The sequence below is a fragment of the Zophobas morio genome, unplaced genomic scaffold, assembly GCF_036711695.1.
Source record: "Zophobas morio isolate AGI-343-1 ecotype UQ-CSIRO unplaced genomic scaffold, CSIRO_AGI_Zmor_V1 ptg000002l, whole genome shotgun sequence".
Lineage (NCBI taxonomy): Eukaryota > Metazoa > Arthropoda > Insecta > Coleoptera > Tenebrionidae > Zophobas > Zophobas morio.
In genome coordinates this window covers 25368846-25395937 of record NW_026972107.1, presented here as the reverse complement: position 1 = coordinate 25395937, position 27092 = coordinate 25368846, and the positions used below count along the sequence as shown (strand labels likewise).

The 27092-nt window shown below is 32.0% G+C and overlaps 1 protein-coding gene across 2 annotated transcripts in view; it reads left to right on the top strand.

Moving 5' to 3' along the window:
* The first annotated feature begins 9468 nt into the window (after nt 1–9468).
* Nucleotides 9469–27092, top strand: part of LOC135131485 (neuronal acetylcholine receptor subunit alpha-10-like) — a 189190-nt gene continuing 171566 nt past the window's right edge. For both annotated transcript variants that reach the window (XM_064059269.1, XM_064059260.1), the window contains exon 1: nt 9469–9680. In XM_064059269.1, the coding sequence (XP_063915339.1) occupies nt 9626–9680 (55 nt within the window). In that variant the 5' untranslated portion in view covers nt 9469–9625. The remainder of the gene's footprint in view (nt 9681–27092) is intronic.

The window sequence follows — 27092 nt, the reverse complement described above, 5'->3', positions numbered from 1 at the left end:
TTTCATTACATTTTATCGTATAGAACCTAATAATTACACAGTTATAATAGCAGCTATGAAATTAAAACGTGTGAATGAGCAATCAAATGATGTTGATTGTTCCCCCAGTGACACGTTGTGACCTTGAAATGTCAAAACTATGGTAAATGTGTAAAACTTTTTAAATGTTATGGAGGGTCGAATGATCCCTGTTTTGAAGCTTATTTTATACTACACGTGATTTAAAAAGTTAAAAAGGTAAAAAAAAAATGAAAATAAGAAATTTGGTTAGTTCTTAACAAACTCAGTATATTAATTAGACGACCTACTGCTGTCAATAATATCCAAGGAGTGTATATGGAGCATTGATTAATACAACATATTTTTTTAGAATTCAATAAATATTTCTTTTAGATACCTACAGTCGGGGCGAAAAAATCTTGGACATCAATGTCATTCCACTTTCAGAAACTGTGAAACACTTTAAATATTGTAACCATATATTTTTAGTTTTGTGATTTTTGACTCTGCGACCATGTTAACACTGCATGTGACGTGAAAAATCTTTTAAACCTCAAACGTTAAAGTGAGTATAAAACCTAGGCTACATTCAATTTTTTTAAATTATGGAAACTGTATGTTTGTTGTTTATTTTTTAATCGATGGTTTTTTAAATCTTCCCTATCATGTGTAGAATGAAGTAAAATATCAAAAGGGAGGAAGGGATTATTCACCATTTAAAATTATTTACTTGTATGTCATAGTTTGAGCATTTCAATCGTTTTATGGTCATAGTGCGTTACTCTGAGGTTAATCACTCATTTGATTACCCATCCATATGTTTGAAATTTCAAAACTGTCCTTCCAATGGTTTCAAAGTCATAAAGAGACGCTGCTTTGAAGCCGTAGAGTAGGTAATACAAAAAATTTAAGAGAATGAAAACACCAGACCTAGTTTTATTGCTTTTTAAATTAAGTTGTGTGATACTGGTCAGGCTGATGACACCGTTTTCAGTATCAATTGTAATATCTTTTCGTAAACAATAATCAGTTTCTTTAATAATTTTTGTCTGTTTATCAAATATGAAATGCATAAAGTCATTGTTCGTATTTTCGGAAACCCAGTGAAATAGAAGATACATGGAAGATTATGTTATGTTATAATGGAGTGATGTCATCACCAAAATTTACAATAGTATTTTTTTTATTTTATATATTGGTTTATGAATCCGTGTCGAGTTGTCGCTCTAGACATCCAGAATTTTGGAAAAAAATTCAAAACTGTAAAACAATATTTTACAATTTAAATGTAAAACTGCAAAACCGAATGCTCTGAAATCCTGCAAATGTTTTAACATTATCATGGTAAATTGTTAATCCCCTCCGAAAAAATTAATGACGTCATCTCAAACCTTTGCCGAATAAATCTTCCCTGAAATACGCTGAATATTGTGACTCTATACTTGTGTTTTTTCACTCAGTTTTTAGAATTACTTATATCGGGTGACTCAAAAAATTAGTGAATGACTAAATTTATTTTATCAATTAAATCAAGAACTTCAGAATCGAATGTATTGAAGTGTTGCAGACGTTTTAAAGTTATCATACAGACGGTAAATGTTTAATTAAAATATATCTGTTTATCCCCCCAAATAATGTACGACGTCATCTCAAAATTTTGCCGAATAAATCCTACCTAAAATGTGTAAAATATGAGGCTATAGTTACGATATAAATATTATTGTTTTAAAATGTTTTGAATCGCATACAAGGTGACTTAAAAAAATTAATGAAGAACGCAATTTATTTTATTGATTAAATCAGGAACGGCTCACCCGATTTTCCCGAAAATATGGGAATACAACACTGTTATCATTAGCATTACCTGGCACCTATCTAAATTGATCGATATACGTGTCCTTGCAAAAATATTAATGACTTCATAAAAAAAATGTAAAGGAAAACGCGCAGCATGTTTTTTTACATTTACTTTTTACATTTACTTTAACATTATAAACATATCTTTATTTTAGCTTATACTTCAACCGAGCAAACTTAAACTATTATATGGTATCAAAGCATTCAAAAATGTACATTCAAGTACATAATAAACTTCGACCAATTTTTTTTGAATAGGAATTACATTGCGGAGTTTCCATGTGTTGGGAAATGTGCCTTTATTCAAACACTTGTTGACTATTTAGTGAAATATACACTAAGATGCGGCGTCTTTAAATTAATTCCTTCATTTGACTTTAACGTATGAACAGCCAATTCAACTTTCTCTTCTGAATCACGATCAAAGTAAAATTTATCATTTGTGTATACAAGTTGCTGTGTAAGTAGGAGCATATAAAGAAGTAGTGGAAGGATCAGTACCTGTACGATGACTTATGTTGTTAAGAAAAAAAGTATTGAATACGGCAGCATCTAAATGGCACACATAAATAAGAGAACCCAAATTTTTTGGGACAATTTTTAGGTTGAAATTGATAAGCTTTAACATAGGTGTTAACAACATTTCTAAAGCTTTTTTACGAGTAGTTTAATTATAGATATGAAATTATCTGTTAACTAGGGGGGGCGGGGGTTTACTATAACGAATAGTTCTTAGACGTGCATGTTAATGAAAAGTAATAGTAATATTATTACACCAAACTTTAGCAACATCTTTGACGTTTTCAAGCTGATAAATCAAATCGCAGTTCAAATTAAATAAATCACTGACAAATAAATAACTAATAATAAAAATTCTTGAAATCTCTTAGGTCAAAAACTTAGGTGGGTCCCTATTGGATGTAATTTTAAATTCGCAACTGACAAGATGATGATCTGAGATACCGTCCATGTTAATTAGATCAACTTTACTAATAAGATTACGACGTGTTACAACAATGACATCGATTAAGCTATCCATTGCAGGAATTAGAAATAGGGGCACGTATTGATGTATGAAGAAGTAGAATTAGGTATTAATATGTTTACATTTAAGTCTCCTCTATACAATACAGAATTATTCACGAGAAGCTCCACGCATGAAAAATTCAAAACGTAACGCTCATTTAGTTATTATAATGGTTTAAGAATTTAAATTTACCATAATATTTAATTAATCATTCTTGCAAAAGATTTAACTTCTGAAATATTTCTCGATATTTCTACATTAAGAATTGCTGTTACATACTTTAATTTTATCTTTTTTAATTTCTTCAGCTGTTGTTAGAAATCGTAAATACATAATTAATTTCTTGTTTAAAAAATTCACATTTAATATTGTGTAAAACAATACCTGCCTTTAATCTAGAACAAACTTCCCTCACGTTACTCAAATGTTCTTCAAAAGCTTTACTAGTTTTCAAAATATCATCTAAGAAGGAAATTGTATCTTTACCTCCTTGAAGAGTTTTTTGAATAACCTTTTGAAAAATTACATAGGCTGGTTTAGCCCCACAAAGCAATCTTTGAACAACATAAATTCATTTATGAGTACTTCAAGCTAGAAGTTTACCTGTTTCTTCGTCAATCTGTAACTGATTTTAAGAGAGTAAATGAAACGTGTATGGTCACAGTTCGTTAACTCGGTTATATGTGTTGTGTATAGTCTTAATAGTGACTTGAAAAATTGTTTCATTAGTTAACAGTTCATACTGAATCGTGAGCACTTTTAACAAATTCAACCAGAATCGTCCATTCTTAGTGAGATAACAACTTTAACCTCATTTGTGTAGTCAACAAACGATTTTTGTTCACATAAACATTCCAGTAGATATATACTGATTTTTATATAGAACAAAACTAAGCAACCAGCTTTACTATGCACCTGCTCTGGTAGTGTCCCACATATTTCAACCTTCAACCATGAGTTCTTCACCTACTATTGCTACTCACGTTAGCTTCCCCAAGAAGGACCAAGCTGTTGTATTCAATTCTGTTAATGAGACGACATTAACTGAATCTGTTGTCGCTGTTGGTAGTTTAGTCCAGTCCAAAAATGTCCTCTTCGCTTCAAGAATTGCGAACAACCAAATTTGCATTTATCTAAAGGATAAACTTTTAGTAGATGAGCTTGTGGGGAAATATCCTTCTTTAACTATTAACAATCAAAAAGTTGGGATTCGACGTCTGATTTCCCTCGTACAACGAATAATTATTTCAAACGTATGTCCTACGACAGTATCCTCTCTGTTATTAAAACGCGAGGTTACAAACCCGTCTCCCCTGTGTCCTTTTTAAGGGCAGGGATTCAAAATGAAGAGTATAGTCATGTATTCAGTTTTAGACGTCAGATATTTGACACGCCGGATGAGTCAATAGATTTCGTCTTTGGTGGTAAAACATGATAGTAAAAATTAACGCATCTTCCTTACTTACGACGACCAAACATGTTTTAAGAGTTATCTGGCTGATCATATAGTCAGTCAATGTACCAGCCAACCCCAAGAAATTACAGACCCCAACATTTTGAATAAACATACCCCTACAGTAGTCCAAGATGATGTTATCATTAGGAACACTAATGCGGCGACAAATGAAACCACGGAAACTGAACACGTACAAGAAAAATGTAGACCTTCTCTTGAAGCATCCACAAACAAAAGATCAAGTCCTTCCGCTGATTCACCAGTGGTTGAACCTTCCATCCCTAGCAGTGAAAACTAACCAATACATTTATTTATGGAAGATGTCGTGGGTGAATCGGACACTTTACATTGCTTTGAACTACACTAGCGACATTATCGGCCTCCTGGATAAACTACACAACTATGTTTATCAAATTTATCTCTCGCTGTCTTATACTACATATAAGAAATCGTTGTTTGAAAGTACAGCGGAAACTTAAAAAGGGTTATGCTCGGTATCAGAGTCGCAGTACGGAAAGTAACAATGATCTAGATACTTATTAGGTTTTTTTCTTTCCCTCTTCAAATTCATGGATGTCATTGAGCCATCTGCTTCTCTGTTTTTGTGTCCCCTAGTATACTGCAACATTGCGTCGTTATGTTTAAAATTTAATGAGTTCTCTGCTTTTGTTTTAGTGAGTAAGTCTTCATTTATTTTAGTTATTGAAACGTGGCTTAACCCTAAGTTATCCGATGCCTTAATATCTTTGTCAGGCTATCATCTAAGTATTTAGAGAAGATAAGCAATTTAGTAGAGGAGGAGGAGTTTGTATATATGTATCTGACCATGTGATGTCTAACTTCACAATAACTGTCATAAATACAGCTACGTCGTATATCGAGTCCTTAGATATAAAGCTTTCTAACCGTTCCTTAACGTTTGCTGTGGGTTGTATTTACAGGGCTCCATAGACTGATTTTGATAGTGATTCCAAACTTTTTGACATAATATCTGACTTGGCGAACGATTATACCGACCTTCTTATTTTTGGCGATTTTAGTATACCTGACTTGAGTTGGCCTTTAACAACGCTGCTAGCTTCGAGTCCTTCTTATCAGTTCTTATTGGATTTATTAAACGATTCTTACTTGTGTCAACTAGTTTCTAAACTAACTGGATATAGAATCAATCAATAGGTCTCGGTTTTAGATTTTATTATTTCTGTCAGCCCAGATCTACTCTCTAATTTAGAGTTTACTAGTCCTATTGGTAAATCAGATCGTGTAATGATTGTGGCCAACTTACAAGTCAGCCTTCATACTCAAACTAGGATAATTTCTTTCACGAGGTCGATCACTAATTATCTTTTGTTAGAAAATGATTTGGTTGAAACTAAGTGGGAAGTATTATTAATGCACGACACCATAGAGGAACACTGGGAAGTATTCAAATCATATTTACATGAGTTGCCAAAAAACCATGGAGAAACCACCAGATATTACAGATGGTTCGACGCAAGAAAATCTTGTGGAAAACATACTAACGAGCAGGTAACGTGATGGATTATGCAGCTGCAGTTACAAATATATTCGAGATACTCTTGGTGGATCCGTAAGGACACCTCAACTTTGAAATTCTGCCGGCACTCTAATCACAGAGAATTAAGACATTGCAAACGTTTTCTCTGACTCGTTTGCAAATGAGTACACGATAGAACCATTAGATAGTCCCCCAGATATCGCAACACCACACACAATTGGTAAGATGATGGAATCCATCATCAGCGATCGTATCATGCAGGTCCTACTGGACAATAAAGTTATTCCTTCTGAACAGCATGGATTTATTCCTGGAAGATCCGTATCTAGCAACCTCCTTTGTAGCCTTAATGATTGGAGCAGAGAGTTAGACAACCATTCGTCTCGTGCATAAATTAGAACGTGCTGGTATCAGGGGTTCTTTACTAAGGTGGATTCAAGGTTTTCTATCCTACAGGACTTTTAGGGTAAACATTGGTATTTCCTTTAGTTCTCAACGAGAAGTATTAAATGAAGTACCACAAGATTCTGTTCTGTTCCTTTTTACTATTTACACAGCCGATCTTACCCAAGTTCTTAAGTGCCCTTTCACATTATTTGCAGTTGATCTTAAATACCTGTGTTAACTGCGATCTTTTAAATGCTGATATTAAAACTATATTAAAATGGGCGCACGAATGACTTTTTCCTCTCAACACAGACAAGTGTCATATACTCCGCCTTGGTAGTAATAATCCTCAATTTAATTATTACCTTGAACCTCATTTATTAAAGGATGTTAACTCCCCCCACCTTATTCACCCCACCTCGCACCCTCGAATAACGTGGGAAGAAAGTAAGGGTGACAGGGTGGGGTGAATAGGGTGGGGGTGCTACAACTTGTATATAGGGATGAAACAAACCCACGATGTTTAGTCTTAATGTTGACCTCACAGCGCTAACATACCAGACACTTTCATGACCAGAAAACTGTAAGTATTTTTATTTATTTATAGAAACTGTTTCTAATTCTTGTTTTTTTTTTCAGAAATTTCCAAGCCATGGCTCTACAAAGAAGTTCATCGCCAACCCGCACTGTGGAGACTGTCCCACAAGAGGAACTCGAGTCCACCTGTAGAGAATACAGGAATTTCGTCAAAAGTTTCGAGAAGCCCGAGGATTTGACGAAAATAATGACAATCAGAGGAGTCGGAAGGACGCACCTTCCAGGAATTATTTCTGGAAATTTGAGGCTCAGACAGACACCAAAGGGGAGGCATCGACCACAGGAGTGACCTATTGCATGTTTTACATTTGTTTTAGACTAGATATTTGATATATTCATTTTGTTTGTACATAAATATTGTTATTTTGTTTTATAAATTTTGTATTATTTTGACGTTATAAATTAAATTATTTCACTACCGTAATGTGTTATTTTCCTTTATTCTTATACTCAATGACGAAAATCTTCAAAATTCTACAAAGACATTAAATGAGCACACGACGGCAACCAGTGCGCAGCTTTTTTGGTTCTTAATCCTAATCCTAGTTGAATAGTAGTTATGGTAGGTCAAAAACACTACCAGTGGCATGTATAACATTTTATATTTAACTTAAAATCATTTTTTCTGGACAGTGCCACTAATTGTCAACACTGTAGTGTATCTAATAAAAAAGACATTCCCTAACGCTTCCGCTGCAACAATAGCAATATTGCATAAGTCCTATGTGAGATCCTTGCTCGAGTTTGGCAATGCTGTTTGGCACCCTGTCCTAGTAAGAGATAAACAGGCGATAGAATCTATACAACGCCGTATTACCCGTGTCCCTTTTAGTCGTCCTCCTGTTCCTTGGGCATAACATGACATTGTCCTCTGCACAGTTTAACCTTGCAAATAACAAAAATAAGCTCGACTGAAATCTAATTTACTAAAATACTGCCCCCCTAGCAAAGCTGCTAAAAGTTCTTCAACTTTAGGAATAGCATAATGAACATCTTCTACTTAAATGATCAATGGAGCTTTATTTTTTAAGATGTAAAAATATATAATTCTCTTTCTCATAACGTTGGAAACATCCTAATAATTCAACTATTAGTTTCACACTAAATATCTCACACTTTTAGTAGCTGTTGGGTTAGTTTAGATAAGACATTTTGTTCTATTTGTTCGTTTTTATTATTTAAACCTTTATTTAATTATTGTATTTCATACAGTAGGTCAGCGTTTGTGATATTCGTATAGATGCATCCTTGTATAAATTGTAAAACACAAAAAGATAGGGATAGTTGGCACCTAGGGACCGATCAAGGTGACTGACATGACGATACAAGAGGGCACAGAAAAACGCCAGTGGTTCTCCTCGACTAGAAAAAAACTGTCGATCACTTTGTAAAAGCCGAGATAAAACCCAATGCGGCGGACAATTAATTACTAGTTAGTATTACAGATTGATAATAAATTCTTAACACACTTGACCTTTTAACTACTTTACACCTTACTTCTTACTGGATACTTAATGTAATTCAATAAAACCAGGAAAATGAAGAATAATAATAAAAAACATAATATTAAAAACCGTCTCGCTGAACTGCCCGTTTGTATTATTTGATCACTCACTCGTTTAGATTTCGAAAAAGTGCGTTGTTATTTTACGAGTAAATTGAAAAAAATATGTAAATAATAAACCAGTACTGTAAAACAACATTCTCTTGGTATGAATTATTTTTCAATTCATTGTCGAATATTATTTGTGTTAACTGCAACAACAATACAAAATTGTGGAAGTATGACTAATATTATGTTAAAACCAGCAAAAAGAATAAATTGTAAATAAAAGGAAGAGAACTATCTTAATTAAGTCTGTGAACCTTGAACATTTGTCGACTTGCTTTCAACGTGGAAACTGTTAGGCTGGAAAATCCGTGTGACAATTGGTCGATACATCTGGATTTGAACCAGTAAATTTAAAGGATGGCTCCTCAATAAAGGACAGCTACGTTTTCAGAGAGGGAACAGATATATTCGGTGATCAAAAGGAATTATTGGAGCTTACTTAAATTTATCATATGTTTAAACAGCTGCTAAATGCGATAACTTTAAAAACATAAAAATGTAAATTTTAACCCTCTCTGCTAAAATTTCTTCCACTGATAAGTTCATAACTTTCTCGAATGTATTAATAACCTATTTGCATTGCAAAGTCATTAGCTATAAAAACAATTACTCAAATAAAACTTCGATTCAAGTTTCTAAATGTGGTCAGATAATAACGAAGGCACCTCAAGGCGGCTGGAATAGGGTGAGAAGCCAAAAGTTGGTAAAGTTCGCGAATATGGATAATTAATTTTTAGGAATGGTTGATAATATTTAAATGATGGAACCGACTTCCAAGAAGAATAATAGCCGGATTTCGTTTCCAATAGCAATTTCATCTATTTTCTACTTCTCGTTACTAAACTCGGCACGGAAATCGTCAAAACAGATGACAGATTATATACAAATAGAAGTACAAAAGACAAAATGTTATCTACTTGTTGACATGCGTCAAATATTGCTCCGCAGAAATATACAGAATCAGCCAGTTTGCGCCTCCGCTCCGGGATGCTAACTCAAACTCCGGGCTTCACCGGAAACCCGTGGTTACGCGCGAAGAGTAATAAGCTCTAAAAATAAAACTCGTTTAAAAAAAACCTTAATATAACATAATAAGCTACTGTGAATTAAAACGAAGTACAGAAAAGTTTCAAATAAAAAACAGTCTTTTGAAAAATTTTCAAAGTTGAGATGAAATTGTTATTACGCCACTTACATGTTTTAATGTTTTTAACTGTGTTACGAGGTAAGTGAGTTTGTGAGTAAAAGCCCATTTGGTCGGTCGGATTCCATCGAGCATTAAAAACTGAATATGACAGCGTATTTTCTTAAATCGGGATTCAAATTCGACACCATAAGAGTTTTTCTCTGCTACTTGCGACGTTTTGTTACATTGTTTACTTTACGTTTTCTCTTTATACTTAAGATTTTATTACTTCCTCTAAATTGACAATAAAACCCTTTTTCGACATTTACTCGCCGGGATTCTTCCCAAAATTTCACAGTAAAAGCATTTGGATGGCATTTATCCTGATAGCCAAGGAACGACCTCATCATCAACGCTATGACGTGGCCGGTCATTTAGATTCAATTTAAATGGGGTTTTCGGCGTCATTGCAGAATTAATCGGACAAATTTGTGGCAGTTTGATTCGGGATCGGGTACACGTCACAAATAATATTGAGTCAATTAAAATTACAGCTTGTTTTCTGTTCGAATTCACTAATAAATGATGGCAGGGAATAATTAATTTTTAATATTTACACGATGTTTTAATTATTGGTGTACTGAGCGAAAATTTCAAAAACTATTACCGTCATAAATTATTTGCAACCATGTTGCTGTCGCTTCAGTGGGACTATTCGAGTGTGAAATATTCATTCGACTAATATGGGGTGTGTTATAAACACAAGTAAAATTGAAAAAAAAAACATGAAAAAACATTGGTTTAGCAACCCTGGAGAGAAATATTTTTATAAACTCTTCATAACATTGATATTTATATAGGATAATTGTACCACTTTTGTCTTCTGTAATTGCACGTTTTTTGCTAAATATACATACATCCGTATTTAAATATCAATTACATTTCCAGTATGAGCATTGAGCAATAGGTATATTAAAAGTACATATGTTTTAGTAATCCTTAATTATAGAACAAATCCTTTCCCGAATGAATCTGATGCGATTTTTCGCCAAGTTTAAACATTAACATTTTAAATATCTATTACTCGCTTGTTTGATTTGATATGTACTGAGAGCTGTATACAGAACTGTTTTTATATTAATCAAAATGATGAATAAAATTTTAAGTAAATGATAAAGGTCGTATTGTTGATTTTCAACAATGGTTATTTTTTTACTCGAAACTGTTATTTTTTTATTTGTGTTTTTCCTTGAATAAAAACATCAAAAATAAATTTGCCTTAAAGGTATTCGCATATATCTTAAAGTCTTGCTATTAGAACAGCTATTTTTAAATGTCTTTGATAAGAGTTGGCTAATAAAATACGTATTTGCTTTTGCTGGATATCTTAAGAAATTTTTTCAGAGATTTTATTTTTTATACGCACTCTCCGTTATTCGTTCTTATATCACCAACTGTAAAAAAGGAAGTAGAATTAGCTTTGCTTTTAAAAGTTTATTTTTTAATTTCACTCTACACTTTAAGTTTTTCATCTTGCCTGAAGTTGAAACATTAAGTAAAAAAAATCATTTTACGTTAATAATGTGCTTTCGTTTTTAAAACTACATGCGTATACAAGACGTTTTTAAAAAAGGATTGTATTAATTTATTTAGTCGATTATCTTAAAAATGGTCCAGCACACCAATGCTATTCTTAATATTTTAGGGTAGCTGTGAATTTTTCAGATTTTCAAATATATTCTGACTGGGTCAAAAAAAAAAATTAAATGGGTAAAATTATTAAATTTTAGTTTAGTGACACCTTTCGCCCGGTTTTTGGTTCATTTTATTATTTCGTAAGCGTGTGCTGTTCATCTTTCATAATTATTTGATTTTTGATTTGAATAATACAGTTGACCTACTTATATCCGTTTTTAAATTTTTTATGTGTGGTTAACACATCGTTCAAAAGTGAAATTATTTTACAATAAACTATTAAAATTTGTACAATTGACATCGTATCTTCCGGGGTGCTAACCGAAATTCTGCCAAACGTCAAAACTAAATAAGGTGCGTAAATTTTGAGTAAGTTTTTATTATCGTTAACGGTTCTGTTTTTTGGTTTGTTCTTAGCATTTCGGGAATTAACCCCACTTTTAAACTAGTTTGTGTTTCGAGTATTTTTGTCTCTTTATAATTACTTAAACTCACTCACTGTGGAACTTCCTGAAAGAGGGAGAAGTTTACAGTACAATACGTATAATATAACTTTTTATTTTTTATCATTTGTATTATACATAATTATATTTTTTGTTCAAAAATAAACCGTTGAAAACATCTATTTTTCCTAAAATAACCTCTAAAATTATTTATGTCAAAAAAATCCACAAAACTCCCCAAATCAAGTCACTGCAGTATTGCTGGTAGTATTTTTCGAAGAAGTTGAACGTTGGTGACTTTAATGAAAAACGAATTATACCTACACCGTATATATCAACAACTTTTTGAACAATTTTAACAACATTGAGTCAAAATATAATTTACATTTTAATTATAATTATCGGTTAATAACACGATTACAAACGTGATGTCAAGAAGGGAATACTATGCTATACAAAACAGACTTAGACTGGCCGTTATATATGAATTATAAAACAGCACAACCGAAATAGTCTGAACATTTCGTAGCGATAAGCATAGCGAGCCGTGTAATCATTCTGTGAAGTCCGGCATTGAGAGATACGGCCATAACCAAAGGCAAAGTAACTTCCTTCAGAAAAAAGAAATGCTGTAAATAATATATTTAAAATAGATTACACAAACACCTAAACAACAAGAATAAAACAACACTGGACTCAAACAGCCAAGACGAGGACTAACCTCGATACCTCCACAGAACGCACGATACCCCTACGTCTGTAAACTTATATACATAGCTATATCGTTATACAAAAAAAAAATGTTTAGATAGAACTTCCTTCGTCCTTGAATTTCGACAGTACAAGAAATCGAGCTTTTTATAAATATTATAAAATTAAGGGTCGGTCTATACAATATTTTAATTGAGATTAAGTTAATCATCACACATAATGAGGCGATTAGTGACATCTAATCATCTCATTTAAGTATAGACCATCATATTTTGCATATTCTAGCTTTATTCGATCAAATTTTTAGCTGGGATGATCAGTTTTTTGGTATAAACAGATACAGCTTGATTAAAAGTTTACAATAAACCACATGAAAAACGGTGTTAGAAATCATTATGACACCATCACCAAGAAACGAAAATCTGCTGTTTGGTTATGGTGGATGGCGGAACGTTGGTTCATAAATCTGAAAACGCCATATCAAAATAAATATCCGTATGTTAAAATTTAATTGTAACAATAGTATAAGGTAAAATGAATCGATGCGATTCTTCAATCATGTTTAAACTAACAATGAATTAGAAAACCGGTCTGTAATTAATAGTACATATATATCATTTAGTCAGGCCATTGCGGAAAATACAAAAATTATATTATTTCTAGTACCAGTATTACATCGTATGTAGAAAAATATGTTTGTCCTCGCTAAAAATTCGATGACAGTTTTGTTACATAAATCTCACTTGAAATATAGATAGCGTGGCAGTTTTTTTGGTGTGGTTTTGAGTTCAGTCCTATTTTTAACTTTGTAGACATATAAAAATTAGCGTTTTTGCAAACAAATTCGCCAATTTGTCTCAGAAGTAATGTAATATAAGTTTCCTGAAATTTTAATGGAAATTAACATAATTTGCTGTTAAACTATGTATGCGTTCAATTTTTTCTAGAGAATGTATTCTATTTTCGTAGGGATGAACTAGCAGCTTGTTTACGTCACTTGCAGAAATCGCTATTGGCTATTTCAAAAGTGGGAGAAGTTCGATATACTTTGCGCATTTTTTTTGATAAATACTTAGAGCACAACTTCTTGTACTCCTATACCTAATTTCAGTTGATTTGTACAATTGGCTCTCAAGATATTTAACCGTTTCCATACATTCTAGCGATTCTGTATAGGTAAACATATAAGAAATTGTTAATATTATTATATTGTGCTTACAAACAATTTTTCACGTCCCTAGCATTGCAAACGTTGCATTTATATCATGACTTGTTTTTCTTTAAAGATTTATTTTACAAATTTTTAATATAACATTATGAGTTTTTAGAGGAAATAAATTCAGGTTACAATATTACATTAATTACTCTACTTTGTTTTGTACTAAATTAGATGAAAAGCTTGTGAGACAATTAATAAAATTATATCGGTTTATTTGTTTTTCCAGAAATTCTAAATATTAATTTAGAAAAACTTCACAAGCATGAGTTTCAGTTAAGGTTCTGTGATTTGCAAAGCAATGCTAGTACGTATTCGTCAATATGAAAGAAGTTTGTAATGTAATTTCTGATTATTAATGAAATATAAGTATTTTAGCATTTGTTGTAATGAGTATTGACAATTATTATTATGTTATACTAAACTCACTTGACATACACCTTGTAAAACTTTTATGACTTAAGAGGCTTAAATTAAACTGTAATGATGGGTTGACTACTCCCACCTTATGGACTTTAGGATGAAATCCAACTCAAAGTCAAAGCCAAAATCTGTAAGTAAGTATAAGTCTAACACCGACAATTCAAAGGAATTTAATCAATATTTTGTACCTAAAGTTATACTAAACTCACTTGACATACACCTTGTAAAACTTTTATGACTTAAGAGGCTTAAACCAAACCACCCTTATATAACTTATAAGGGTGGTTTGGTTTAAGCCTCTTAAGTCATAAAAGTTTTACAAGGTGTATGTCAAGTGAGTTTAGTATAACTTTAGGTACAAAATATTGATTAAATTCCTTTGAATTGTCGGTGTTAGACTTATACTTACTTACAGATTTTGGCTTTGACTTTGAGTTGGATTTCATCCTAAAGTCCATAAGGTGGGAGTAGTCAACCCATCATTACAGTTTAATTTATTAATCAAACACATAATTGATTCTTTTTAGGAAGGATGAAATCGCTAAATCAACATTAGTTAGTATTTTACTAATGATTTCAAAGAAATCTGTTATGGATTTTCCTAGGTAAATTATCAGTTTAATAAAATCAATATCCAGACCATGGAGACGGGGGATCGACACTTTTGTATTTTACAACTTGAAAGGTCGGGAAACTATGAAATTAGACATTCATGAAATAACCTTAATAAATACTTCTCTAATTTTCTCTCAGGTAGTAAAAAGTCTTGAATATCGGATAAGGATTTCATCAAGGAGTAAATAATTAGACCCCTAGAATTTAAATGACAGCAATAAAATTTTAACTAATTTATGAACATTTTCAATTCCGGAAATATTTCCGACCTGGTATTTATATAAAATAAATCAAATTCCTACTTTCTTATTTCCTGTACGAATGTCAGTTTTAAAATAACTTGACAAATCATTTGAGATGAAACCTGACAATAAATTTAATATTTAAACATGCAAAATTGTAAAAATATAATGTTCTATTATAGCTTGCTTTATAGCTAAAGCCAGGAGTTTTTTCTATCTTTAAAATAGGTTGTCATTTCATACAAAACGTCTACAAAACCTATAAAGACTGTTGAAAGAAGAGACCACAAAAATTAAAAAATATCCTGGCGGTATAAAGAGTCTAAAAATAAGTAAACTATATAAAACTTTACCCTGAAATAAACAGGGAACAGTTTTCTGTAGTCTCATTACGTCGATTTAATAATGTTGATGCTGCTTTGTATATTGTCATACTTCTTCTTGGACGTAATTTAAATAAATCCTTGAATTGCTTTTGCCGGGAATTTTTGGTTTGTACTCTTTCTAATTACATTGTAAATAGAAAAGACGTCTTTTAATTAAATGAAATTCTTGCTAAGAAACATCAGCTCCATTTGCAGCTATGATTAAAGAAAACTGTTCAGTGATTTCCCCACCATACTTATATCTCGGTGTCAAAATCCTCATCATTTTTCCCAGTACACACGAGCTTCGCAAATTTATGCTTTTAATTTCGTGCAATAACCCCAACAAAAATATTTTCCAAGGAAAGCGTTTAGTAGTAGAAATAAATATGTTCCACTCGTAGCTAATACTGCACGCTTCTCTAATTTATGAGTTTTTTGATGTCATTTGTTCCACATTCAATTTACCGCCATAGATAAGCCAGTTTCCTCTCCCGGAAACATAAGGTCACTGAAACAAAGGATGTGCCTTGTGTCTGATAACATTTTGATTAATCGAATTTTCTATTAATTAGGGAGAGCTGAAACCCGAATTATTTCATTGTTAGACTTATTCAATCTGCGATTATGACACACCAAAATATTGTTATGCAGTGATTTTGACATGAATGGACCTATGTATGACACCGGAATCTTAAACCAGTATTTATGCTTTTTTATCACATATTTAACTACTTTTGCGGTATGTTTTGTGTGACTTAAACAGAACCCTTACTGTTGCTAGCTGGTGTAGAAGTCAGGGCAGTTTAACTCCATGTTAAAAGCAAATTTAGTTTATTTTTGGAAAATATAACATATTTATGTTAGGAGGGCTGCAAAATTTATTCAAACTTAAGTATCGTAATTTTAGTTTGAACTTGTTATGGAGGTAAATATATTAAATGTATAGAACGCAAGTATGACAATAATGTCACTATGCTTTTTACATTTTGATAACAATAAAAAATGTTATTGAAGCAAAAAAAAAACAACTGCATCTTTATTATATAATGTCATTTACTTATTCAAGGAATTTTAAAATCATTACGTTCAGCAAATAATCTCATTAAAATTTTTGTATAATATTTTGCAACTTTGTTTTATTGTGTGGTCGAATTGTTTTTATTCTAGATATCCTTTCATAGGATTAATGTAAAGCGTGAGGATAATATCTGCTGTTTTCCTTTCAAAATTATCCTTCTGCATTTTTTCTACATGAGAAAGTGCTAAAGACAAAAAGGATAACAAAACAGGCTTATCGATTAAGCACAAAACGTGATCCTTTCGTTTATCCTGATTGTGTAATTAAAGATGGAGTCTAATATAATTCTGTAAATGAATTAGGATGCTGGCAAGTTGTTACGCGAACGTTTGATCTTTTCGGCGAGCGTAAATAATGCTAAAACGAGTTAATAAATGTAGTGGCTGGAGGCGTATTACTTTTTCACTTAAAATTCAACATTTTTTTACGAAAAATTCAAACTGCTTCATTATTGTCTTTTCACAAAAGCCATTAAAAGGTCCATGAAATGTAAACGAATTATCGACTAATGATGCTTTGCTTTTTTCAGAGAAGCGAATTATGCTTTTATTTTTGTTTCTACGGTAACAGTGTTTTAACCCTACGCATCTTCTGTTTAACGTATTCCGCGGGAAAAATAATGTTTCATTCATTTCTGATCTGCAAGTACACCGATTTTGCACTTATCGATTGTTTGCTCACTGGTAGTAGTCGAGATCTCCTTGATGGGAACTTTCGCCTATTCTAGTTTAATCAGACTACGAAATTGAGATCACGCTCGTGACAAATGTATGCAGAGTTAAATGTACAGGGTGCCCACAGCTTTGCGATTATAAGACGATAACACGGCAAAAGGAATTTTCTCTAAGAGGAACTCCTGGGTTATGGGTGTTTTTGTAAGACAATATAGCATGAAATTGAAATGATTGCGGCCTTGTTTTAAAAATATTGTCTTTTTACTTCCCGAGCGTAAGCAAAGGAAGTATTGTAATCGAGTCCGTCGGCCGACTCTCTACTTTTACGTTTTCTCGATCTTTCATGACCCCTAGAAGACGAAGAAATAGGTCTCCCATTTCCGTCTGTCTGTCCGTCTGTCCGTCTGTCCGTCTGTCCGTCTGTCCGTCTGTCCGTCCGTCTGTCCGTCCGTCTGTCCGTCTGCCGTCCCGGATTTTTAGTAGACAGATAATCTCCGAAAGTACTCGACCGATTGTTGTGAAATTTTGTACTTATATTAAGAATATCATGTAGATGGTAAAACGCTAACCAAAATTTGTCTAATCATCCCCACCACTAATGCGATGACGTCACTTCAAAATTGTACATAGTAAATGGGTTTTCAATTGTATAAAATAACATAGTCCTACACATGTAATTTACAACTCTGAATCGACTTTTCACCCGAAACGTCCAGATTTTTGGAAAAAAAATCAAAATTATAAAACAACATTTTGAAATTTAATTTTTAATCTGCTAACCAGAATGCTTTGAAATGTTGCAGATGTTTTAAGGCTATAAAGAGCATCATAAATCTTTAGTCAAAAAATATTTGCTTATCCCCTCCAAAAACTTGATGACGTCAGCTCAAAAGTTTGTGGAATAAATCATATCTAAAATGTACAAAATATGATGAGTCTGTACTTGTGATCTATCACTCCATTCATATTTTTTGGATTTGCATATACAGGGTGACTCAAAAAAATTAATGAATGCGTAAATTTATTTTATTGATTTACTCAGAAACTACAAAACCGAATGCTTTGAAATCTTGCAGATGTTTTAAGGTTATAAAGAGCATAACAAATGTTTAGTCAAAATATATTTGCTTATCCCCTCCAAAAAATTGATGACGTCAGCTCGAAAGTTTGCCGAATAAATCCTATCTAAACTGTAAAAATATGATGAGTCTGTACTTGTAATTTATCACTGCATTCATATTTTTTGGATTTGCATATACAGGGTGACTCAAAAAAATTAATGAATGCGTAAATATATTTTATTGATTTAATCAGGAACTACAAAACCGAATGCTCTGAAATCTTGCAGATGTTTTAAGGTCATAAAGAGCATAATAAATGTTTAGTCAAAATATATTTGCTTATCCCCTCCAAAAACTTGATGACGTCAGCTCGAAAGTTTGCCGAATAAATCATATCTAAAATGTACAAAATATGATGAGTCTGTACTTGTCATTTATCACTCCATTCATATTTTTTGGATTTGCATATACAGAGTGACTCAAAAAAATTAATAAATGCGTAAATATATTTTATTGATTTAATCAGGAACTACAAAACGGAATGCTCTGACATCTTGCAGATGTTTTAAGGTTATAAAGAGCATAATAAATGTTTAGTCAAAATATATTTGCTTATCCCCTCCAAAAACTTGATGACGTCAGCTCGAAAATTGCCGAATAAATCATATCTAAAATGTACAAAATATGATCAGTCTGTACTTGTGATCTATCACTCCATTCAAATTTTTTGGATTTGCATATACAGGGTGATTCAAGAAAATAAATGAAAGCGTAAATTTGTTTTATCGATTTAATCAGGAATTACAAAACCGAATGCTTTGAAATCTTGGGAATATTTTAAAGTTATTATAAGCATGGTAAACTTTTGTTCAAAATGTATTAGTTCATCCCTCCTAAAAAAATTGATGACGTCACCCTTAGATTTTGCTGAATAAATCCTATCTAAAATGCAAAAAATATGATGAGTTTGTACTTGTGATTTATCATTCCATTCATATTTTTTAGATTTTCTTAAGAGGTGGTTCAAAAAAATTAATGAAGTCAATTTATTTTATTGATTAAATTAAAGGCAACACTTATTATTAGAATTACACCCCAACCAACCCAATTTGGTAGACACAAAATTTGTTAAAGGAAAAACTCGGTTGAAACATAAGGGTAGCACGCTTATTTACATCGACTTTAACATTACAGACCTGCATTTGTTTTATGCGCTTACTTGGTTCCGCGAATGTGAAATAGACACGTTTATAATCAACCAATTGTGAATTTCACCGTCAAGAATTAAAATAAAACCTAATGTTTTGTATAATAAGCGGAAGTCGAAGCAATAAAACCGATGGTCGTTTTGTTTACAGTTTCTCTGTTTGACTCTCACGTATGCTGTTACGCCTGTCATCTTAAATTAAGAATGTTTATACATACACGATTTTCAGTTGCCTCTGATACGTATACGTGAGTAAATTGTTTCGTTATTTTATTGATTATTACAAATCAATATTCAAAACGACCCAATTCATTTTCCCGAAAATTTGAGATTATAATAATTTTATTCTTAGTATTACACTACATCTATCCCAACTGATATACGTGTCCTTACAAAGATGTTGATGACGTCATCGCAATTTTTTTTTTAAATTCCCACTACAAAAATGTAATGAGAAAAAAAACACAATAGGCATGCAGTCGTCAAGTTTCCGACAGCGAGGGAAGTACTGTCTAAACTCTTTAGACCAATTTTTTTAAATTACAAGTACCCCAACTGCCCTGAAAAGATGGTTATTTTTTTTTAATGAATTTGAACTGGCCATGATCGCTGTCTAATGAAAAAATTCACTCATTTGACGGAAAATAAAACTTACGAATATTACTTTCAATAAATTTACATCTCATTCAAGTATCTCATACAATTTATTTATAAAATTACTCCGTATTTTAAAATGAAAACATGTGAGGTAGGGATGTATATTTTATTGGATATTTGTGGCAAACAAAATTATTATCAGTACAAAAATCTATGTCAACAGCACGTCAAATGTGACAGTGTAAACAGTGTGGTAGAAAAGAAAACATTCTGCTTAGGTTTGTTTATATGAAATATTTAAATGCAATTTTTATGAAAAGGATATACCCTAATTTAAACTAGCCATGAAAAGGAAAAAATTAAATTGTTTCAAGAAATGTGGATAATTGTGTTCTACCAGTGGCGGCTGGTGGGTCAAAATTTCGGGTCGGCCAAATATTTTGAGTCTACACCTTGGTGTTATATATTTTCGTAATGTATGGCTGCTACTCATTAACCACTGACATTTTACGTGCCAGGATGTACAAAACATCTCAAATGTTTCGACCTGTTAAAATAATTTTTTATAGGAAATTGACAATGTCAGTTTGATTCCAAATACTATTAATCCTTAATTCTACTTGTTCTGCTTTATCATTAATTGAGAACCACCCAAAACATTATTTTTACTGAGTTCCCCGTCGACCGGCGGCTATACGGCTTGCCGACCCCGGACATCCACAATTAAATAATAATAATTAAATAATGACATGCAGTTAAAAAATATAAAAAAAAAGTAATAATAAAAGTACCAACTGTTAACTATCTTCATTTACATTTATTTTTTTTAATGTATATGACAAATTGTCAAATAAATTAATTGAATAATTGAAAAATTAAAATGATTTATAACTTTAAATTCGTTTCTGAAATATCTGAAAACGCTTAGATGCTAAAAATACAGAAAAAGCGCATTTATGTTGTAGCTAAGTTATGTACGAAAAATAAAATTTTAGATAATAATTTAATGTAATTTTTTTCGTTTATTATTCATACAGAGGAAAATGTATTAAATCGACAATTATTATTAAAAAAAAATAGTATGCACTGAAGAACATCGAAGCCGTTATTGTTTTGTAATTTGGTTAGCTATCTTAAATATTAAGCGTTTTAAAAACTAAATTCGCGTTGCTGGGTACGGCGAAGGAGGATTTCGCCGGACCTGGCACAACATACGTTCCGCCAGGTCTTTGTCTACTACAGTGTGCTAGACAAAGAGAACGATGAAACCGTAAGCTGCTACGAAGTCGAAACATCGAGCATAATGCATTCCTGGATACGGCGTGCCGAAATCTCGCCGGCAAAGCGTGTTTATCAGCATTTAAAATTAGCAACAAATGCTTTATTTTGTACCTACAATATAATAAAATATATTTTTAATATATATGATCTATCCTAACGTACATTCAAACTTTATTTCTTTTTTTATTTTCTAATTTCAACGCTTACTAAGTATTTTAAAATGACTGGTACGGCGTGGCCGACCCTGCCGCCCCTGACCAGCCGCCCCTGTGTTCTACGAATGTCATGTTAAACGTATATTGCTAACATTTTTAAAATTCATTATTACATTAACATCCACATTTCCAACATTTGTTTGTTATAATAATATTTAACAATTTGGATTTTAAGATATTAATTAACTTTAGTCTCGAAACACTAATTTGAAACTTTCGTCATTTACAGTATGATTTATTTCGTTAGCTAATGCAAGAAGTAAAAATATTACATTTTTTTTTGTTTTTCCAAGGCATCTATTGCTTGTCTACTTTATATGTATCTTCCTGCATGATTCATTTCTTTATTTTTTCTCCTTTTTTATTTTTGTTATTATTAACAGAACAAAAAAATGATTGACAATTAAGGGCAACCTCCGGTCCTTCATTCGTCAAGTCACTTTTTATGTTCCAGCTAATTATAGTTTTTGTTTTGGTAAAAAACAATGTGTTGTTTTACTTTCCAAGAGTAGAAAACGGAAGAATTGTAATAAGCAGGGCCCGGACACCGCGGAGTAATCCATAAGCGTGCGGGTCTTGTGCTTAAATATCAAGGCCGAGAAGTTAAGTTGACGATTATTAAAGCTTACCGCCATCCTTGTAAGTATTAGCAAAACAAAACGTAAAGTGTGTTTTGATATTTGTATTTTTATTGCGGAGAAACTGAAGTGATGCTGACAACGCTTTTACATTCTGCCAGGTAAATAATAGAAAAGACCTCGCTTAGCTACGTTGACTAATGTGCTGGTGGTCCAAGAATTTACACTCATGGGTCTGAGCCCTGGTAATAACGTTCACTTGACGAATTGCTAATTTCATGTTTTCTCAACGATTCAAAGCTCGTAGCAGATGGAAATGTAGTGTCCATTTCTATCTGTCTTTTGTCTGTTGCAAAATTTGTTTGTACAGATTACCGTGCTTAGAATTTATCCTTTCATCCACTCCAAAAACTTTGACATCGTTCCAAAATTTTGCAAATCAAGTCTTACTGGATATCTGGTGACCAGCATTCTTCTATGCCTGCATTTTCTCGTGGACTATTTTTTAGAGCTACTTATACACAACGTTTTAAAAATTTCATATTTGAATCAATATATATTATTGATTATCTTAAAAAGGAGTTATTTTATTTATGCTTGTTTAAAGACACAAAACAGCATACTTTAAAGGTTCCTGTACTTCTTGTATTCATAACGGCTGGTTTATCTCTACTTTAGAGCAAAAATTTGGTCTGTCTCAATTCTGTCTGATATTCGCCAATTTTTTTTTGCGTGTTCACTTATTAGTAAACTTTGAAGCATTGTGCCATTACTTTGTAACATGTTTTCAATAACGCCAAGGTATTCTTCTGTAGTTTGCACATTGTAATTTAAATGCTTTAGTCCAGTCTTCAGGCATTGTTTCTGTTTCGTATATTCTTTTGATAAGCTCATGTATCGAATCTTTTAATTGCTCGCTACCTGATTTCAGCGTCCCCGGTTGCTCCTGAACTTTTATTATTCTTTAAATTTTTAATTTTGTCTTCTAGTTGTTTTCTTGTCGGTTCTTCATTTTTTTTCTTGAAGTTTAAAGTTATTCTCTTGCTCTTGATTCAATAATTCTTTGAAATAACTTTCCATCATTTTTCTTTTCTCGATAATTAGTCGTCTTTTCTATATATTTTACTTCTTGATATAATCATCTTATTCCCTTCTTTGGAACTTTTCTTCCATTTCTCTCAGTTCATTTTCAATAAAATTTCTTTTCTTCATTCCACATAATTTCTTTTTTTTATTTTTCGGTATTTTTTATATTACTCTCGGTGTTGTCTACTAACATTTTTTGTCTGGTTTTTCTGCTACTTTGTCACAGTCACTATCATATCAGTCTTTCCTTATTTGGTTTTTGTACTATCCGTTAAAATATTTCTGTTTGCACCCATTATTAATATATATATTCTTAGCTCTCCAAAGAGATTAAATGTTAACTTTACTAAAAAGTGATACGAATTACACTCAGCATATTTTATACTCTTTTTTCTTACATTTCATATCTTTTCTTTTTATCAATAAATATTATCTGGTTTACTGTTTTATCGTCCAGTGATGCCCATGTGCTTTTATGTATGGATTTTCGTCTCAACTGTGTATTTCTTATAACCATTTTTTGTCTTCTCACAGCAAAACTTATTATTCTTTCGTTAGATAAGAAATGTTATCAGTCCTCTGCCTCGAATAACAATGAAAATCCATTACTGTAATTGACCAAGAAAATAGGGATACACTGAGTCATTCAGACTTTAACGAAAGGTCTCCTTATACCGTTTCGTTTATTGATTTTATATTTTTTAGTAATTCATTAAAAATGTGTTAAAAAAATAACCCAAGGATATATAATGAAACTATTCAGCGATTGATAAGACAAGAGTAAAAAACTAAATTAAAGCCACAGATATAACTATTTATTAAAAACAGAGCATCAACTTATCTGTTTCGGTAAAGTTTGGTATCACATCATCGTAGCTAGAGATTAAGCGGGAATTTAATTAACAAATCTATAGTGACAACATCATGTTAGGTTATGTTATGTTATGTTATTTTCCTAGATCTCTTTGATACGTGTACAGATTCCAGTGATTTGTCTATTAATTTCTTATTTCTTGATTAAACTCTAGTCCTGATGATGGCACTGTACCGATATATTTAAATTAATGCCTTGATTTTAATAAATGCTCATATTTGTAGTTTTGATAGAGTTTTTTACTGTTGTCGTATCACTTACGAAATCATGGCCACTTTCAGAAGAAGAAAGGAAATGATGGAACTAGTGAGACTAAACAATTTCATCAAAATCGTGTTAAAATTTACAAAAAACTAATAAAATTGCATACCGTTATAAACTCTTAAGAAAGTTAATCATTGTTTAAATGATCACGATCAGATAATGGAATACAAATTTTTAATTAAAAAAAGTAATCCACTACTCTTCCGCACCTCGGTTGGAACATTTGTAACCTTTATTTCCATTTTAACGCTAATACATTAATATTGTTTTAATGATTACAGATATTGATTAAAATTAATTTTTTTGTTATGGTTTTATTATTCTGTTGTTTTACGAATAAAGTTATTATGTCTTTTAAATGTTATAATTTCGACGTGGTTACAATATTTACATGGGATACACAGCTGGGAGACAGAGCATTCATTGTGTACTTGTAATTGAGAAGCACTTGTTCGATCCTCCACATCTCTTTTTTTATTTTCGAAGCAATCTGTACAACTTTTCTGAAGTTCAAAGAACAAAGTAACGTCATGTTAGTATTCGTATCATGTGTAATTAAAATTAACATGTTTATCCTAACGAGAATTTAATGAGTAAATCTTTACTGAAGAATACGCTCGAAAATGCGTCGATGGTGCTTCAGGGGGTGAGCTATTCTGTCTAAGTAATTTTAAACAATATTTTAAACAATAAAGTAACAATTTCAGCTTCAAAAAGTACTCGTTTATAAAGAGACCTTGGGTTTAACTTGTTGGTTTAATAAAGGCATTCAAGACAGCGGTAAAAAAATCGTTATACTGTATTATCGTTGAATGTGCCTAAAGCCGTGGGTCACCTTGTGCAGGAAAGATTTGATAAACATTTTGCCCTTGCTTTGTTTATTTGCCTCAGATTCGCAAGTTCGTTTTTTATTCATATTCTACAAATACCATCGACTGTACACATTTATTGTTTATAAACTCAACTTTTACGTCAGAAAGAAAAATAAATATGATCTAAATTAATTTTTTCACGAAAAAACTACAGGTGACATAAGTATGTGATATTCATCAAATATTTGAAGTTGGAATATCCAAATCTCGTATTCAACTATTGTGTTGGAGTGTGTGTTCAATTAATCAGACTTGAATCATAATTTTCATTCAAAAATACATATTGTTAAGTTTGACGGGCGAATAATTAATCGGGCGTTGGTAAAACTCAACAGTTTATTTCTTAATAATTGGTATTTACACGACTAACCATTGCAACGATTATGTACAGAAATTATTCCGGCGAATTTCACTGGATGCTCCTGACTGACTTCACTAGCTGAATGAATCCATTCCCGACGGTCGCCTCTATTTAAACCCATACTTCTCCGATCGAGATCTTTTACGAACATCCATCGCGACTCCGCTTCGAGACTTCCCTGGATGCCGCTTCCAGACTTGTCTTTATGCGCCCGCCGCTCGGCCGTCGATGAGTCACCGTTCATCGACTCACATACTAGAAAAACCCATAGGCGTCGCACCGAGGCGGCGTGAGGGTGTATTTCGTAACAATATTATCAATTGTGTAAAAATTAAAATATAAAATACTTCTTTGGCAAATATCATTTTATGTGCATCACATTTGTATATGACGTAGAATTTTTACTTTAATAAATATATTAAATTTTTAATTTTAAAAAACCATCGAGTCCTGGATTTGGCATCAAACTACGAATTTAAAAATTAAGCAGAATCGTGTAGTTGTATTCAGTTCTAGTTCATGATATAACAGCAATAATTTGCTGTTCTTAATTTAGTTCAGACGAGAAAAAAGTAGCTAAAATAGTTTATGTTATGTTTATGTTACAGAAGTGTAATGAGGTGGGTTAAATTCCCTATCATTCTCTACAAACATCCAGCATTATGTACTTACCTTATTGGCAATATATTGTAATTAGTTTTGTCTTAAATACTTACAGATAACACTGCCACGCGCAGCACCAACATAATTATCTTGCACCCTATACTTTAACCTTAACCAATATCGTAATTTTTCTATTATTATCTCCTGAGCCGAGGAAGTATTATATGGAGTACGACAAAATAGGCCACCCATTTCCGTCTGTCTGTCTTTTGTCCAGATGGTAAAACTCTAACCAAAATTTGACTGATCATCCCCAGAATGACGTTTGATCCAAAATTGATGTTATTAAATAAATGGTTAAACAAAATTTAGTCGTTTTAGCCCCCCTAAAAAATTATGACGTCATCTTACAATTCTGCTAAATATAAGTTGATCAAATTTTATAAAATAATATGGTCCTGCACGTGTAATTTATGATTCCGTGTTTAGTTTTTACCCTTGGCATCCAGATTTTTAAGAAAAAAATCAAAATTGTATAACAATATTTTACAATTTAAAGTCAAAATCTTGCAAATATTTGTCCGTCATGTTACGAATTTGCTCAAAATGTTTCTTCAAATTTATGAGTGTTTCTGGGAATAAAATTCAGTGTGGTTAATTAATTAATCAGTCTTATCCTTTGCGTTGAGGAGACAAAATCAATCAAATTTCTTTTTTTTAACCGCTCACGCTTGTAATCTGAACGTGCTAATAGTCGAATAAACATAAACAATCGAAGTTAAGCATGTATTGAAAAAAATGAGAATACCTACATTTTTCCCGTGGATTATCTGTTTTTAGTTTATTTCATATTGTGAGTATTAATACGTAACTTTTTAAAGAAGCGAAATTTGTCGGACTATACTTTGAGGACGATGGAAGTTGTGTTGAAATATTATAGGAACTAACAATATTAATTAATCCATGACCGGTTTCTTTTAATGATTAGTGATTACCTTAAAAATATGTAAGTATTTTTCCAGGAACTAAAAAGTTGATAACATTATT